Source organism: Mastomys coucha, unplaced genomic scaffold (assembly GCF_008632895.1).
Source record: "Mastomys coucha isolate ucsf_1 unplaced genomic scaffold, UCSF_Mcou_1 pScaffold18, whole genome shotgun sequence".
In the NCBI taxonomy this organism is placed as follows: Eukaryota; Metazoa; Chordata; class Mammalia; order Rodentia; family Muridae; genus Mastomys; species Mastomys coucha.
This window is the reverse complement of record NW_022196900.1, coordinates 8,089,126-8,101,820: the sequence shown is the minus strand read 5'-3', so window position 1 is coordinate 8,101,820 and position 12,695 is coordinate 8,089,126. Positions and strand designations below refer to the sequence as shown.

The following is a 12,695-nucleotide window of genomic DNA, read 5'->3' as shown; positions in this document are numbered from 1 at the left end:
GATTTATTTCTTTTGTTTTATGTGTATGCTGTTTGCCTGCACGTCTGTGCACGTATATGCCTCGTACCCCCCTCTTCTCCCCGGAGTTCAGAAGACAACTTCAAATACCCTAGAACTAGAATTGTGCCTGGTTGTGAGCCACCATGTAGGTACTGGGAATCACACCTAGGTCCCCTGCAAGAGCAGCAGCTGTTCCTGACCGCTGAGCCGTCTCTCCAGAGCCCCACCCTGTTTTCTTGACAGTCTCTCGTGGGCCTGGAACATGGAAAGCAGGCGAGCAGGTTATACCAACCCACTTGTTTTAATCCCTCTGCTGCTGGGATTATATATGAGCACTACCATGTCCATTTATTTTCAGTGTGTGCACACACATATGCATGTTTGCATGCATACAGGTACATGTGTGAACATACGTGTGGTGACATGAGGCCTGTGTAAGGAGTTTTCCTTGATTGTTCTCCACAGGATTCATTAAGGCAGGGTCTCAGTTGAACCCAGAGCTTGCTGACATAGTTGGTCTGGCTAGTCAGCTTGTTCCAGGGATGCCCCTGTCTGTGCCTTCCTATGCTTAGCATTTTTATATAGGCCCTAGAGATCCGCATCCTTATTCTTATGATGGCAAGGCAAACATAATAGAGCTAGCCCTATTATGATGGCAAGGCAGACGTTTTACTGACTGAGCTAGCCCTAGCCTTGGAATTGGGTTTCTTTTCTTCCCATTGTGGGCATCAGGGGCCTAACTATGTAGGCAGGCCAGCTTCAGACTCATAGAGATCCTCCTGCCTCTGCCTCTTGTGTGCTAGGATTGAGGGTGAGCATCTGCATCCCTGACTGGATGTCTTAGATGACCCTTAGCCAGGCAGGTGACTGTAGCAGGCTGTGGAGTGGGAAAGGCGTGATGATTAACATGGCTGATACTGAGTGCCTGCTTCCTTTGTATATATGCTCAGTAAGCCTCAATCAGCCCTTCATGGAGATATAACTATAGCCCCATTGTACAGATCAGGAAATGAAGGCACAAAGAAACAAATTCTGACTCAAGGTCATATGAAGGAGAGAACAGGTTCTAACCTGGTCATGGCTTCTGTCATCAGATGAGGATGGTAACTCAGGGCCAGCCTGGTACCTGACACCAGGCTGAGGTTGTTCCTTCTGAACAGCCCATGTGCCTGCAGTAGTGGACAGTAGTGAGGGTCATTAGAACTGTTCACCTGTCAGCGTTTTCTGTCTATTGTCACCAACCCCCATCTTTCTGGCAGGTGTGGGCATGCAAGCGTGGCACACCTCCTTTTGGATCACGGAGCAGATGTCAATGCTCAGAATCGGCTGGGTGCCAGCGTGCTCACTGTGGCTTCTCGAGGTGGCCACCTGGGTGTGGTGAAGCTGCTGCTAGAGGCAGGTGCCATTGTGGACCATCACAACTCTTCTGGCGAGTCACCAGGCATGGGAGGCAGCAGGGATGAACTGCTGGGCATTACAGCCCTAATGGCTGCCGTTCAACATGGGCACGAGGCCGTGGTACGTCTGCTGATGGAGTGGGGTGCGGACCCCAACCATACAGCCCGGACTGTGGGCTGGAGCCCTCTGATGCTGGCAGCCCTCCTTGGGAAGCTCAGTGTGGTGCAGCAGCTGGTTGAGAAGGGTGCCAACCCCGACCACCTCGGTGTGCTGGAGAAGACCGCCTTCGAGGTTGCCCTTGACCGGAAGTATAGGGATCTAGCTGACTACCTGGACCCACTGACCACTGTCAGGCCGAAAACAGGTCAGGCCAACCCACTCCTCCGCCACTGCCCCCAGCTGCCCCTAACTCCCTCCACCCACTCCCCACTTCCTCTCCCCACCCTCCCATCACCCACTCCTATCCCCCACCACTTCTATCTCCCACCACTTCTCCCAAAACTCACCCTTACCCCCACCCCCACCATGGTCCCTGCTATGGCCTTACAGAGGATTGTTTAGCCAACCTTGCATAAGCCAAGGTTGGCCAAACCAAAAAAGTGTGCAGAAGGAGTCTTGACATGCAGGCCATGAGCTTTGAGCTACACAGTACCCATGAGTGCCAGTTACACACAGGCTTTACCCATTTCCCAGCGTGACCAGGTACTCTGGGGTGGAGCCTGGGAACTTGTATAATGAGGCCTTTCCTCCCTCAGCTGACTCTAACATAAGTGGTCCTAGGATCCCTCTAGAACAGAGGCCAGCAAAGTTTTCTCTGTAAAAAGCCAGGTAATGAATATTTAGGCTTTCTGGGCTATGTAGAAGCTGATGCAATGACTATTGGCCCTTGTTAGAGTGAAAGCGGCCACATTTAGAGAGTAAATGAGTGGGTGTGGCCCTTTGCTGAGTGCAGAAACAAACTTGGGAAAGGTTGGTCCTAATCCTGGGTTTGTATCCCCCTGCTCTGGAAGGTGCTGGCCGGCAGCCCCCAGGACCAGTTCACTCATAGTGAGTGTGCAGTGGCTCCCTTCCGAGTCTGGGTTTTTCTGGCAGCCTCGTGTTTCTTTGCTGCTGTTTTTAGGGTTGTTACTAGAAAAGCGGTTACACAGTAGCACGTTGCATTTTGGAATCTCTGCTCAACAGTGTCACACACAGCCTGGGCACCCAGCAAAGTGGGTGACAACTGCTGACTCCGCCAGACCCGACTTGAGCTTCACTTTGCCCACTCAGCGTGGGCCGTGTGACCGCTGGCATGGTGTTGGCTTCTGGGAATCCTAGTATCCTATTTCACAAAGTGTAGATGCCTTTCTCTTGCCAGGCTCTGTGGCAGTTGTACTTTGAAGTGTCTGTCCCAGTCCAGGTGCATAGCTCCCAACAGTGGAAGTTCAGTTCCTTTTCTAGCGTTTGCAGGTTGCCTGCTAGGTTCCAGGCACCCTTGGAAGCACCTGCCGCATGCCAGTGAACAGCTGAGATGCAAATCCTCACTTTGCAGGACAGTGGCCTCGGTAGGGGAAGGCAGGTTATAAGTAGGAAATAAATGACCATGTGGGAAAGGTCAGTGCCGTGAGTTAGAACAGCAGATAAGAATGAGATGAAGAGAGTCAGAGAGAGTGGCCGGGCATTGTGAAACGGCAGGGATGGTTGCCCAAGGAAGATAACCACAAGTGGACCTCAGAAGTTCAGCAAGTGCTGTAACCACCAGGAGGACCACCACAGCCATGGAGGCTGCACGATTGATCATCATAACAAAGGTTCTTAAGTCATCAGCTGTACACACACACACACACACACACACACACACACACCATTCTTCCCTGGAAATGCAGGAAATCTACCTACACAAGACCTTGGCCTGCCTGTGTTCTTTCTTGCCCCAACCAAAGCTACCTGTGGTGACTGTGACATTCTTCTGTCTTGTGCTGTTAGAGGTTGGGGCAGGTTTCCTCTCCTTGGGGCGTGGTAGAGCCCCTGGACAACACCACTAAAGCCCAGAATAAAGAAAGGCCCCCCCCCCCCCCCCGGCAGTGCAGTTTATTATCGCAAATAGCTGCCCTAGCCTCAAGAGCCAGGCTGGACTGTCAGTGACTCATTGCACCAGGTGGCTGCTTAGCACCCAGCAATAAAATTGGGTGACATTCCTGTCCCTCAAAAACCCGAGCAAACTGAGCTTGTAAGTAATTAAAGGCACCTACATTTTTATAAATTTTATTTTATAAATTTATAAAATTATATAAATAGGCCAGAAGAGGGCACCAGAGCCCCTGCAACAAGTCACCATGTAGTTACTGGTCATCAAACCTGGGTCCTCCGCGAGAGTAGCCAGCGCTCTTAACTGCTGAACCATCTCTCCAGCCCCCAGAGCTACTTTTTAGGTGACTACAGCGTGGTACCATGTGCTGATATTTCACAGGCAAAATTAGTCCTGTTCTTCTGTGGCCCTGGCTGTACTTGATCCTGAGAGTTACTCCATTATGCAACTTGGCTAGGGCGGCTGCTGGGCCAGTTAGCACAGTGGTACTCTGATAGGCTCCGTGTTTCTGAAGCACCTCCTTCCTACGCCACCTGCTGCACCTTGGGACAACTGTGTGGCATAGATGCTGATGTTAATGGGACAGCCTGTCTGGCTCACATGGAGCTCAGGCTCACTGCCTCTCCCGGGCAGCCCAGAGCCATGGGTGTCCTTCATGGAGTTCAGGAAGGTGCAGGAGTCCTGCCTGCGCGGCTCAGGATGCCCACTGGCTTTAGGGAATGCCTGTTTCCTGTTTGTGGAGGACTGCTGGGCCACCTGTGGCCTGAGCGTATGGAGGGAGGGGCTTGCATTAGTGGATGTGGAGTTGTAGCACCAGGTCAAAAGTCAGAGCCCAGTGTGAACATGTCTGATGGACAGTTGGCTAGACAATTGTCCACAGACTGGTGGGGTACCACACTCAAGTCCTTAGTGCCTGGGAAGAAAGAAAAGGTGCTGTTGGCTTTTCTGGGGGGCCACAGTCAGTACTTCCAGAGCTCAGCAGTCTAGTGTCACAGGGTCTGTCCTTGTACTTGTAGTTAGATTTTAGAAGTTAAACAAAAAATGAGTTTCCTTTTCAAATTATAGAATGAGCTTTTTCCGAGACCATGCTTTTTGATCAGCCTAGGTAAATACACCCCACAATTTGCAAAAGCCTGGAGTGACAACTGCCCAGGAGAGCTGTCACATAGTCCCCTGCTCTGAGCTTCTGCCCCTTGACTTTTAAGGACTTGCCCTTTAGAAAGCTAGCCTGTGCTCTGACCTGCTTGTAGCTTTAGAGTTCTGTTAAACTTCTCTGTTAACTCTGGACATCTCTGTTTACTCAGATGAGGAGAAGAGGCGACCAGATATTTTCCACGCCCTGAAGATGGGTAAGTGCTTCAAGGGGCTTTTCTGGATGTTGCAAAGCCCAAGCCCCGTCCTCCAGCCCGATTCCCACACTTACTCACAGGCACAAGGAATCTGATAAAAAGATTCGGTTTTGTTGCTTTTGTTTAAAAATAAATTTTTAACTTTTGTGACATTACTCTCACCAGGAAAGGGTGGCCATTTATTAGTGTTCTACCCACAGGCTCTAGAACGCCCTCCCAGGTCCCTACTGTCCCACCAGCTAGATGTACCTGGCTCTTTCTGCAAGCCCCAATTTTGCTATGACAGAAGGGCTCTTTAGCCCAGAGTCTGTCTGTCTGTCTGTCTGTCTGTCTGTCTGTCTGTCTGTCTGTCTGTCTGTCTGTCTCTCTCTCTGTGTGTGTGTGTAAGAGAAAGAGGAGAGCAAATGAGGCACTTGCATGGCATACCATCCTGAAGAGGTCAGAGGTCGGCCTCACTGTTGCTCACCTTCCTTTCTTCACCTTCCACCCTGAGAGGGTTTATCATATTGTTCTGCTTTGTATGCCAGGCCAGCTACTGGCTTTCTCCTGTCTCCTTGGAGCACTGAGATTACAGACACTTATGCTACATGCTGTGTCTGTCTTTTATGTGGGGTCTGGAGATTCAAACTCAAGTCCTCATGCTTGCCCAGGTAGCACTGATCTATCTCCCAAGCTCCAGGGTTTCCTCTTGATGCAGACACCACCTTCAGACAGCCCTTCTAGATTCCTGCTCACCATCTAGACATGAATTTTCCCTCTTCAGGCCTGTGGCCCTTCCTCACTCTCCCTACACTCTAAGACACAGATAGCACTTGTGTTTGTTCACATGCTAGTCTCCATCTGTCACAGATAGAAGAATGTGAGTAGGCTTACACACGTTAATGGCCCCAGGGGCACAGCAGAGGCAGAGTGAGAGACAACTGGATAAATGACCTTGTGGTGCCAGGAGCTGTGGGTCACTTGACTTCTGTCATTTGTAGGAAACTTCCAGCTGGTCAAGGAGATTGCTGATGAAGACCCCAACCACGTGAACCTGGTCAACGGGGACGGGGCGACCCCATTGATGCTGGCTGCTGTCACAGGGCAGTTGCCCCTGGTACAGCTGCTGGTGGAGAAGCATGCAGACATGGACAAGCAGGACAGCGTGCATGGCTGGACAGCCCTCATGCAGGCCACCTACCACGGGTCTGTGTCTCCCACCCCCTCCACATGAGGCCATGCAAGTGCTCTGGCTGGGGAATGGGGCTTCTGACCCACATTGCAACCTGTAACCAGCCCAGGGCTGTAAGGACATCGAGGCCTGGAAAAAGACAGAATGGATGTGGGCTCCATTTGGCCAGCCTCTGTCTCTCTCCAGGGCACTTGCTCCCCTGCTGTGGAGTTTCTCCACGGCTGCTGCTTAAATCCACACAGCAGATGCATCTCAGGCAGAAAGATCATTTCTCATTTGTTTCCAGCTTAAACATGATTGGTTCATTTGGCATTTTTACATGGTGGTTCAGAGACCTCCATTAAGCATCCCCTCCACGATATGAGCAGTGGCCACAAATACCTGGGATTTCATCACCTTAGACTCTGACTGTCATCTTGACCTTCCCCTTTATAAGTAATGTGGTCACCCCAGCCAGGTGGGCTGTCACCCTTCTGCAGGCCTCCCGAGGGCATCTTATAGCCACTAAATGTTCTGGCTCCCCTTAGGGGTTCTCCTCTTGCCTGGTTCAGCTGGCCGTATCATACTCCTGTATTAGTTATCTTATCTGATGAACCTCAAATCCCTGACCCTTCGAGAAAGTTCTGGAAGGAAGGTCCTGCCCACAGAGAGGTAGGTGTGGTGGCTGAGTTCTTTTGGGGCAGAGGCCCTGGATTTTGTTGTCATTAGGGAGGAACATTAGGACTGATAGAAAGCACATTTGCCCTGACCCACTGAGTGATAGGGTGTGATTGGCCATGTCCTGCTTAAACACTGGAAGACCGTGTGAGCTGGTTAATGTTGGCAGGCTTGTTGTCCAGGAACATAGCCACACTTTCCCTGTCACTTGCTGGATTAGCCAGTTTTGTGTCACTCTTAACAAAATGCCCAAGGCAGTAAATTTATAAAGAAAAGGTTTATTTTGGCTGCTGAGTCTACAGGTTGCTGTTTAAGATGGAGCAGTCCCAAGGCTTCCAACCTCCGGTGAAAGAATCCAAGGCATGGGCGGAGAGCAAGTGTCCAGGAAAGTCTTAATCCAGGAGGCAAAGCCAGAGGCCCAAGCCCCCTTTGGGGAGCACGTCCACAGTGACCAGGAGGCCTTTATAAGGCCCTAGCTCTAGTGGTCCACAGCACCTTCCTGTGACCAAGTCTTTGCATATGAGCTGTAGGGTGATCAATACCCAAATGAGACTAGGGAATCTAACTGCCTGCCTCTTTGCTCTCCAGAAATAAAGAAATTGTCAAGTATCTGCTAAATCAAGGGGCCGATGTTGCTCTTCGAGCCAAAAACGGGTACACAGCCTTTGACCTGGTGATGCTGCTGAATGATCCTGGTGAGTAAGACGGCAGACCGCTCAGCCTCCGCAGCCTTCCTCACCTGGGCGCTAGGGCGCTGCCTCCCTTCATTGTAGGAAGTCTATGCTGATTCATAGAAAAATCGGTCTCAGGGATCCAGGCCACACCGCATGCCCTCGGGACTCTTTAAGCTAGCCTTCTTCCAGCCCTAGTGATCCTAGCATTGTTGGAAAGAGAGGGGGCAGACAAGGGCGTGTAACTTTGCAGGCTGTTAGGACCTAGAGTCGTTTCTGTGGTCACAGCCGGAGATACTAAGTGACTTTGCAGGAAACATTAAGGGCCTTTGACAAGGAAAGGCGAGTGGAGAAGGCGGCCCACTCTATGCCATGTGAGGGGCTGCCGGCCAGAGGTAGCATGTCTGCCCTGCTTCTCTGGGTGGTTGTTCGCCCTGCCGTTCTCGCCGTGCCTCTTCTGCTGTGACTGGCCTAAAAGGGGCTGGGTCTCTCTGACACATCATTCTGTTGATTATCCTAGAGGTTCAGTCTAGAGATGGAGGAGTTCAGAGGCCTCCTGAGCCATAGGCTTTGAGCCTAGGCTGGGATCCCAGCCCCGTGCTGTGGGGACAGAGCTTTGTAAAAACTACATTTGCTTTGTAACGTCCTGGTGCATGTGAGATCTTCCACGTGTGGGTTTGGGGGATTGTACTCAGCTTGTCAGGCTTGGGAGCAGATGCTGTTGCCCTGTGAACATCTCTATACCCTAGCCGCCTCCCCCTCCCATCTCCCCCTCTTTCTCTTCCCTCCTCCTCTCCCTCCTCCTCTTTTCCCTCCTCCTTTCCCTCCTCCTCCTCCTTCTTTTTTCCCCAAGACAGGGTCTCACTGTGTTCTTCAGGCTGACTTTAAACTCAGCCTCCTGACTACTGAGATTATGGGTACTGCCACCCCCATTCTTAGTGCTTTAGAGATTATTTTATGATTAGAAAAAATGCTTATAGAGTGGTTTGCCTGTATGTACAGCTGGACATCCTATACATGCAGTATCCATAAAGGCCAGATAGGACAAAGGATTCCCTGAAACTAGAGCTACAGCCTACTCTGAACTGCCGTGCGGGTGTTGGGAACTGAACCCAGCAGCTAACACTCCTAACTGCTGAGCCATCTTTACAGCCCCTCTGTTTTTAACTGAAAATTTTGTCCAGACATTTACTGCAAACACCTGCCTGTTGAATGCTTAGAGTTGGAGCTTTCTCTGCCTCCCTTGTTTACTGCTTTATCTTAAAGGCATTGGAGATATGGACAGGTAGAGTGGTTTCAGGTGAGTCCAGGTGCTCCCCAGCACAGCCCCCCTCTGGGGGTCTGACCCATGCGTCCCTCACTGTGCATGGGTGCTTTCCCAAGCCCCGGAGCTCTGAGTGCTTTCTTCCCAGTCTTGCCCAACACTCTTTCTAAAACAGCCTAGTTGAGTTCACAATAACTAATAGCACATTTAAAACACTTTTATTTGCATTTATTTTATGGTGAATTTTTTTCCAGTGCCAAATGTGCAGTTTCCCCTGGGATGTGGTTTGCTTCAGGGCAGCCTACTCTCTAGGGACAGTGTGGCCATCTCAGAGAGGCAGGGGAGGTCGCCTGTGGGATAACCTGACCCCACTTCAACTATGCATTGTGGGAGCTTTGTTTGGAGATATTCAGTGAATGGAGAATCTACATCTAAATCTTAAGTTCAGCATCACCCTCTGAGTTTTTAAGCACGTGTTGGAAAATGAGCACTGTTTTGGGGCCACCAATACAGTACCCAGCCCCACTGGTTGGCCTTGGCATTCCTACCAACTCCCCCATTATATCACTGAAATGGTACACACTGATTCTTTAAAGACATCCTTGAGGTACCTGATGGCTTTTCACATGGCCCTGGCAGTTTCACAGTTTTACAAATGTCGTAAAAGTGAGCATGAAGACCTGAACCTCTTGATTTGCATGATTTCATAGGGTTTTCTGGGTCAAGAGAATAGTGAACCATTTCCACAGGTTGCCCTAGAGGCTTGCAGGAAGAGCTAATGTGATTTAAAACACTCTTAAGCACATGCTGAATGCCAGCACCTTGAGCTCCCAAGGAATCCCCTTGAAATCCTCAAGACATGTTTAAGACACGTTTATGTGCTGGGGTTAATGCCACCTCCTTGTGAACCGGACAGAAGGACTGTAATTTACCTGCTGTTACCCAGGGTAGGACAGACACAGAATAGGAACTGCTGTGGTCTGGCTGAAATCCTTTGCTTTTCAGTACCCATCTTTCTGGGAGGGAGAGGGCCTCTAAGAACACCAAATGGAGAGAAGTGAGGAGGTTGAACTGGGGACTTGGGTTGTGCCTGCCTTGCTATTGCAGGACGGTGTTCTAAGGCTGACGAGGGTTGACTTGAACCTCTTCCTGGGACCATAAAGATGTATTCACAGGGCAGGCCCTGCTTTTTGTGCCCACAGACACTGAACTTGTTCGACTGCTGGCATCTGTGTGCATGCAGGTGAATAAGGATAGAGGTCGGCCCAGCCACCGGCCACCTCTGCCCCACTCGAAGGCCAGGCAACCCTGGAGCATCCCCGTGCTGCCCGACGACAAGGGAGGCCTGAAGGTTTGAAAGGGCTGGGGAGGCAGTTGCTTCTGCTGCCAGAGCTGGATTAGTTTTGGGGAGGTGAAATCAGCATGACTAGCTGTAAAGCTGGAGAGCTCATGGGAAATGAGGGGACCTGAGAAGACTGGGGTAGTAACCATATTAGCTGCTTTGCAAGAATTTGGAGCCTAGAATTGTTCCCCTCAACTTTAGGACAAGTCAAGAATCAAGACAGTGGTGTAGAACCCAAATTTATAAATTGAGAGGTTTCTTTTTAATCCTACAGGGTGTAGTCCTGAGCTGGACACAGGTACTGCACTGGGTCTGTGGCTCTCTTTTACCTATGGGATGCTGCTGTCTGACCCAGCACAGCAGCTGCTTTTGGAGAAGCTGAAAACACAGAGATGACTTTTAATGCCTCCCATCTGACTGCTGCTTAGGGTCCCTGCAGCCCTCTGCTCTGTTTCCTGCAAGCGCCAGAGTCTCTCTTGGTGTCTCTCCCTTTTCTCGCCCCACCCTGCTTGTTTAAAGCCAAACTTTATTCCTGAGAGACAGACACCTGCACTGCCTGTGTACCAACTCCCTCTGGGCTCATTCTGCTCTGGCCTGCCTTTCTCTGTGGCTTGTCCAAGCTGGTCTTACAATGCTGTCTTCTGTGGCCATGACCCCACCTCAACACTCTGTGTTGGTGGGAGCTGCTGAGGATGCTGGGCTGTAGGCCTGGTTTTACACTCAGCCCTGAAAGGAGACTGGCAATAGCTATAGATGGCTTAGGTTCTAGTTCTGTTGATCTCTGGGACATCTCTAGTGCAGGTGGAGGGAGGCTGTGCAGGGAGCAGTGTCAGCCTTTTGGAGCTACCCCTGTGGCCTCTGCCTATCTCTGGCAAGGCTCCAAGCAGCCAGCTCCTTGCCCTGTTCTGTGTTTCTCTGCATTATGGTATCATGGAGATGGGGGAGTGTTCTGGAAAGGCTGGGGAAGGATTTGATGAGCAATGCTCTTTTGGGAAGGGTGCAGTGGGTGCTTGGCAGCGACTGCCTGACACCCAGGAAGGGGAGCACTGTATGGAGCTTGTCCCTGGGCTTGTCCCTGGGCTTGTGCCTGGGCCTGTCCTGTTGTTGGTACAGTTGGCTGCTCTCTCTTCCTTCCCACACAGTCCTGGTGGAGCCGGATGTCCAACAGGTTCCGAAAGCTCAAACTTATGCAGACACTGCCACGTGGGCTGGCTGCCAACCAACCTTTGCCTTTCTCTGATGAGCCTGAGCTGGCACTGGACTCCACCATGCGGGCACCCCCCCAGGACAGGACTAGTCACCTTGGGCCACCTGAAGCAGCCCATACAACCAAAGACAGCGGTGAGAAGAGCTGTACCTGGGGTGGGTTCCAGCAGGGGAACCAAGGCCCAGGTTCCACCTGCTGAACTCTAGCAGGCCATGAGATGAGATACAGGACCAGTGGCTGGTCTGGGAGACACTAGACTAGGCACACGCCATGCTGGTTGCAGTAGAGGGGGCAGCAGTAACCAGCACTGGAGCCCTGAGGTCTGGATCTTCACTTCCTACTAAGGACCACAGGTCAGGCACGACCTTTGATGGTTGGTGTCTTCACCATCCAGCATGATTGGCTTGTGGTACTGAAAGGGTCTTGAAATACAGTGAGTTCTCACAGTGAGGTGGTGAGCCTCTCACCAGTAGGGGCATTGAGCTGACTGAAGGACCTTGCCATTTTGCTGAAGTGTTTCCACACTGGAAAGAAAACAGATTTGATAAGATCCTTCTGGCAGTCAGATTTCCATCCTGGATCGACCCCTTTGATACCACTGTTAGAGACAGACTATTGAGTGAGCATGCTACTATCTGACCCAGCACGGCAGAGGCTGGAAACGTACTCTGAGAGGACTTTAAATGCCTTCCATCTGTCAGTATATTGAACACCAATTGTTATTAAATATTTAAGTCCCCAGGAGAGCTGGATTTCCAGGATGTGGGCCCCCAGAGCCACTCTGCAGGCTGTGGTCATAGAGAGGGCCATCTCAGGAAGTGTCTATTTGTTTTGCAGGTCCTGGGAACCCAAGAAGAGAGAAGGAAGATGTGTTACTGACAACCATGGTGAGTGGGTACCTAAAAGCATGCAAAGTTGTGCCTGGCCTGTGGACCCTTAGCTGAGCAGGGGCTTCTGTGCCGGTTACTGATGCCCACTTTGTTACAACTAGTCCCTGGCAGCTTGATTCTGAGGAGGGTAGGTGTGAGTGTTTGCCTCCGCAGTAGCCACAGGTAGATGGATGGTCAGAATGGGTACCTGATGTACTGGCTTCTAGAGATCAGACCCGACACCAGCCCTGAACTGTGAATGAAGCCTTGTAAACACTTGGGGTCTCACACAACCCAGGGTGACCCCACAGTTGCTGTATAGCCAAGGGTAACTTAATGTCTAGTCCTCTTGCTTCTGTCTCCCGAGTGCTGGGATGAAGGGGATCCATCATGCCAAGCCATGTAGTATCTGGGCCTTGTGAGTGCAGCATGCTAGGGAAACAACATTCCAGTGGAACCACATCCCCAGATCATAGCAGCCACATCTAAGTCCTGGTCATGTTGTAGGGACTGGAAGGGACAGACTGATGGGCAGCCCACATTAACAGAAGACTCACCATTCTGGCTAAGTGGGGGAACAGAGGAAGGGGTGTTTCCAGTCTAGAAAGGGCCTCAGTTTTTTGACCTGCAAGCTTAGAATTAGGGTAAGCCAAGAGTATCAAAAGCCCCTGCAGCCGTAGCAGCACACATAAGACAGCA

The 12,695-nt window shown here is 51.0% G+C and overlaps 1 protein-coding gene across 5 annotated transcripts in view; it reads left to right on the top strand.

Annotated features, from left to right (window-relative positions):
• The window catches only part of Anks6 (ankyrin repeat and sterile alpha motif domain containing 6), a 43,041-nt gene that overhangs the window by 6,917 nt on the left and 23,429 nt on the right, over positions 1 to 12,695 (top strand). For all 5 annotated transcript variants that reach the window (XR_004120789.1, XM_031377343.1, XM_031377345.1 and 2 more), the window contains exons 2-8: positions 1,260 to 1,762; positions 4,771 to 4,815; positions 5,796 to 6,000; positions 7,232 to 7,338; positions 9,781 to 9,929; positions 11,063 to 11,261; positions 11,965 to 12,014. Coding sequence is in view for 4 of the 5 variants with exons in the window: in XM_031377343.1 (XP_031233203.1) it covers positions 1,260 to 1,762; positions 4,771 to 4,815; positions 5,796 to 6,000; positions 7,232 to 7,338; positions 9,781 to 9,929; positions 11,063 to 11,261; positions 11,965 to 12,014 (1,258 nt within the window). In the remaining variant the exon portion in view is untranslated. The remainder of the gene's footprint in view (positions 1 to 1,259; positions 1,763 to 4,770; positions 4,816 to 5,795; positions 6,001 to 7,231; positions 7,339 to 9,780; positions 9,930 to 11,062; positions 11,262 to 11,964; positions 12,015 to 12,695) is intronic.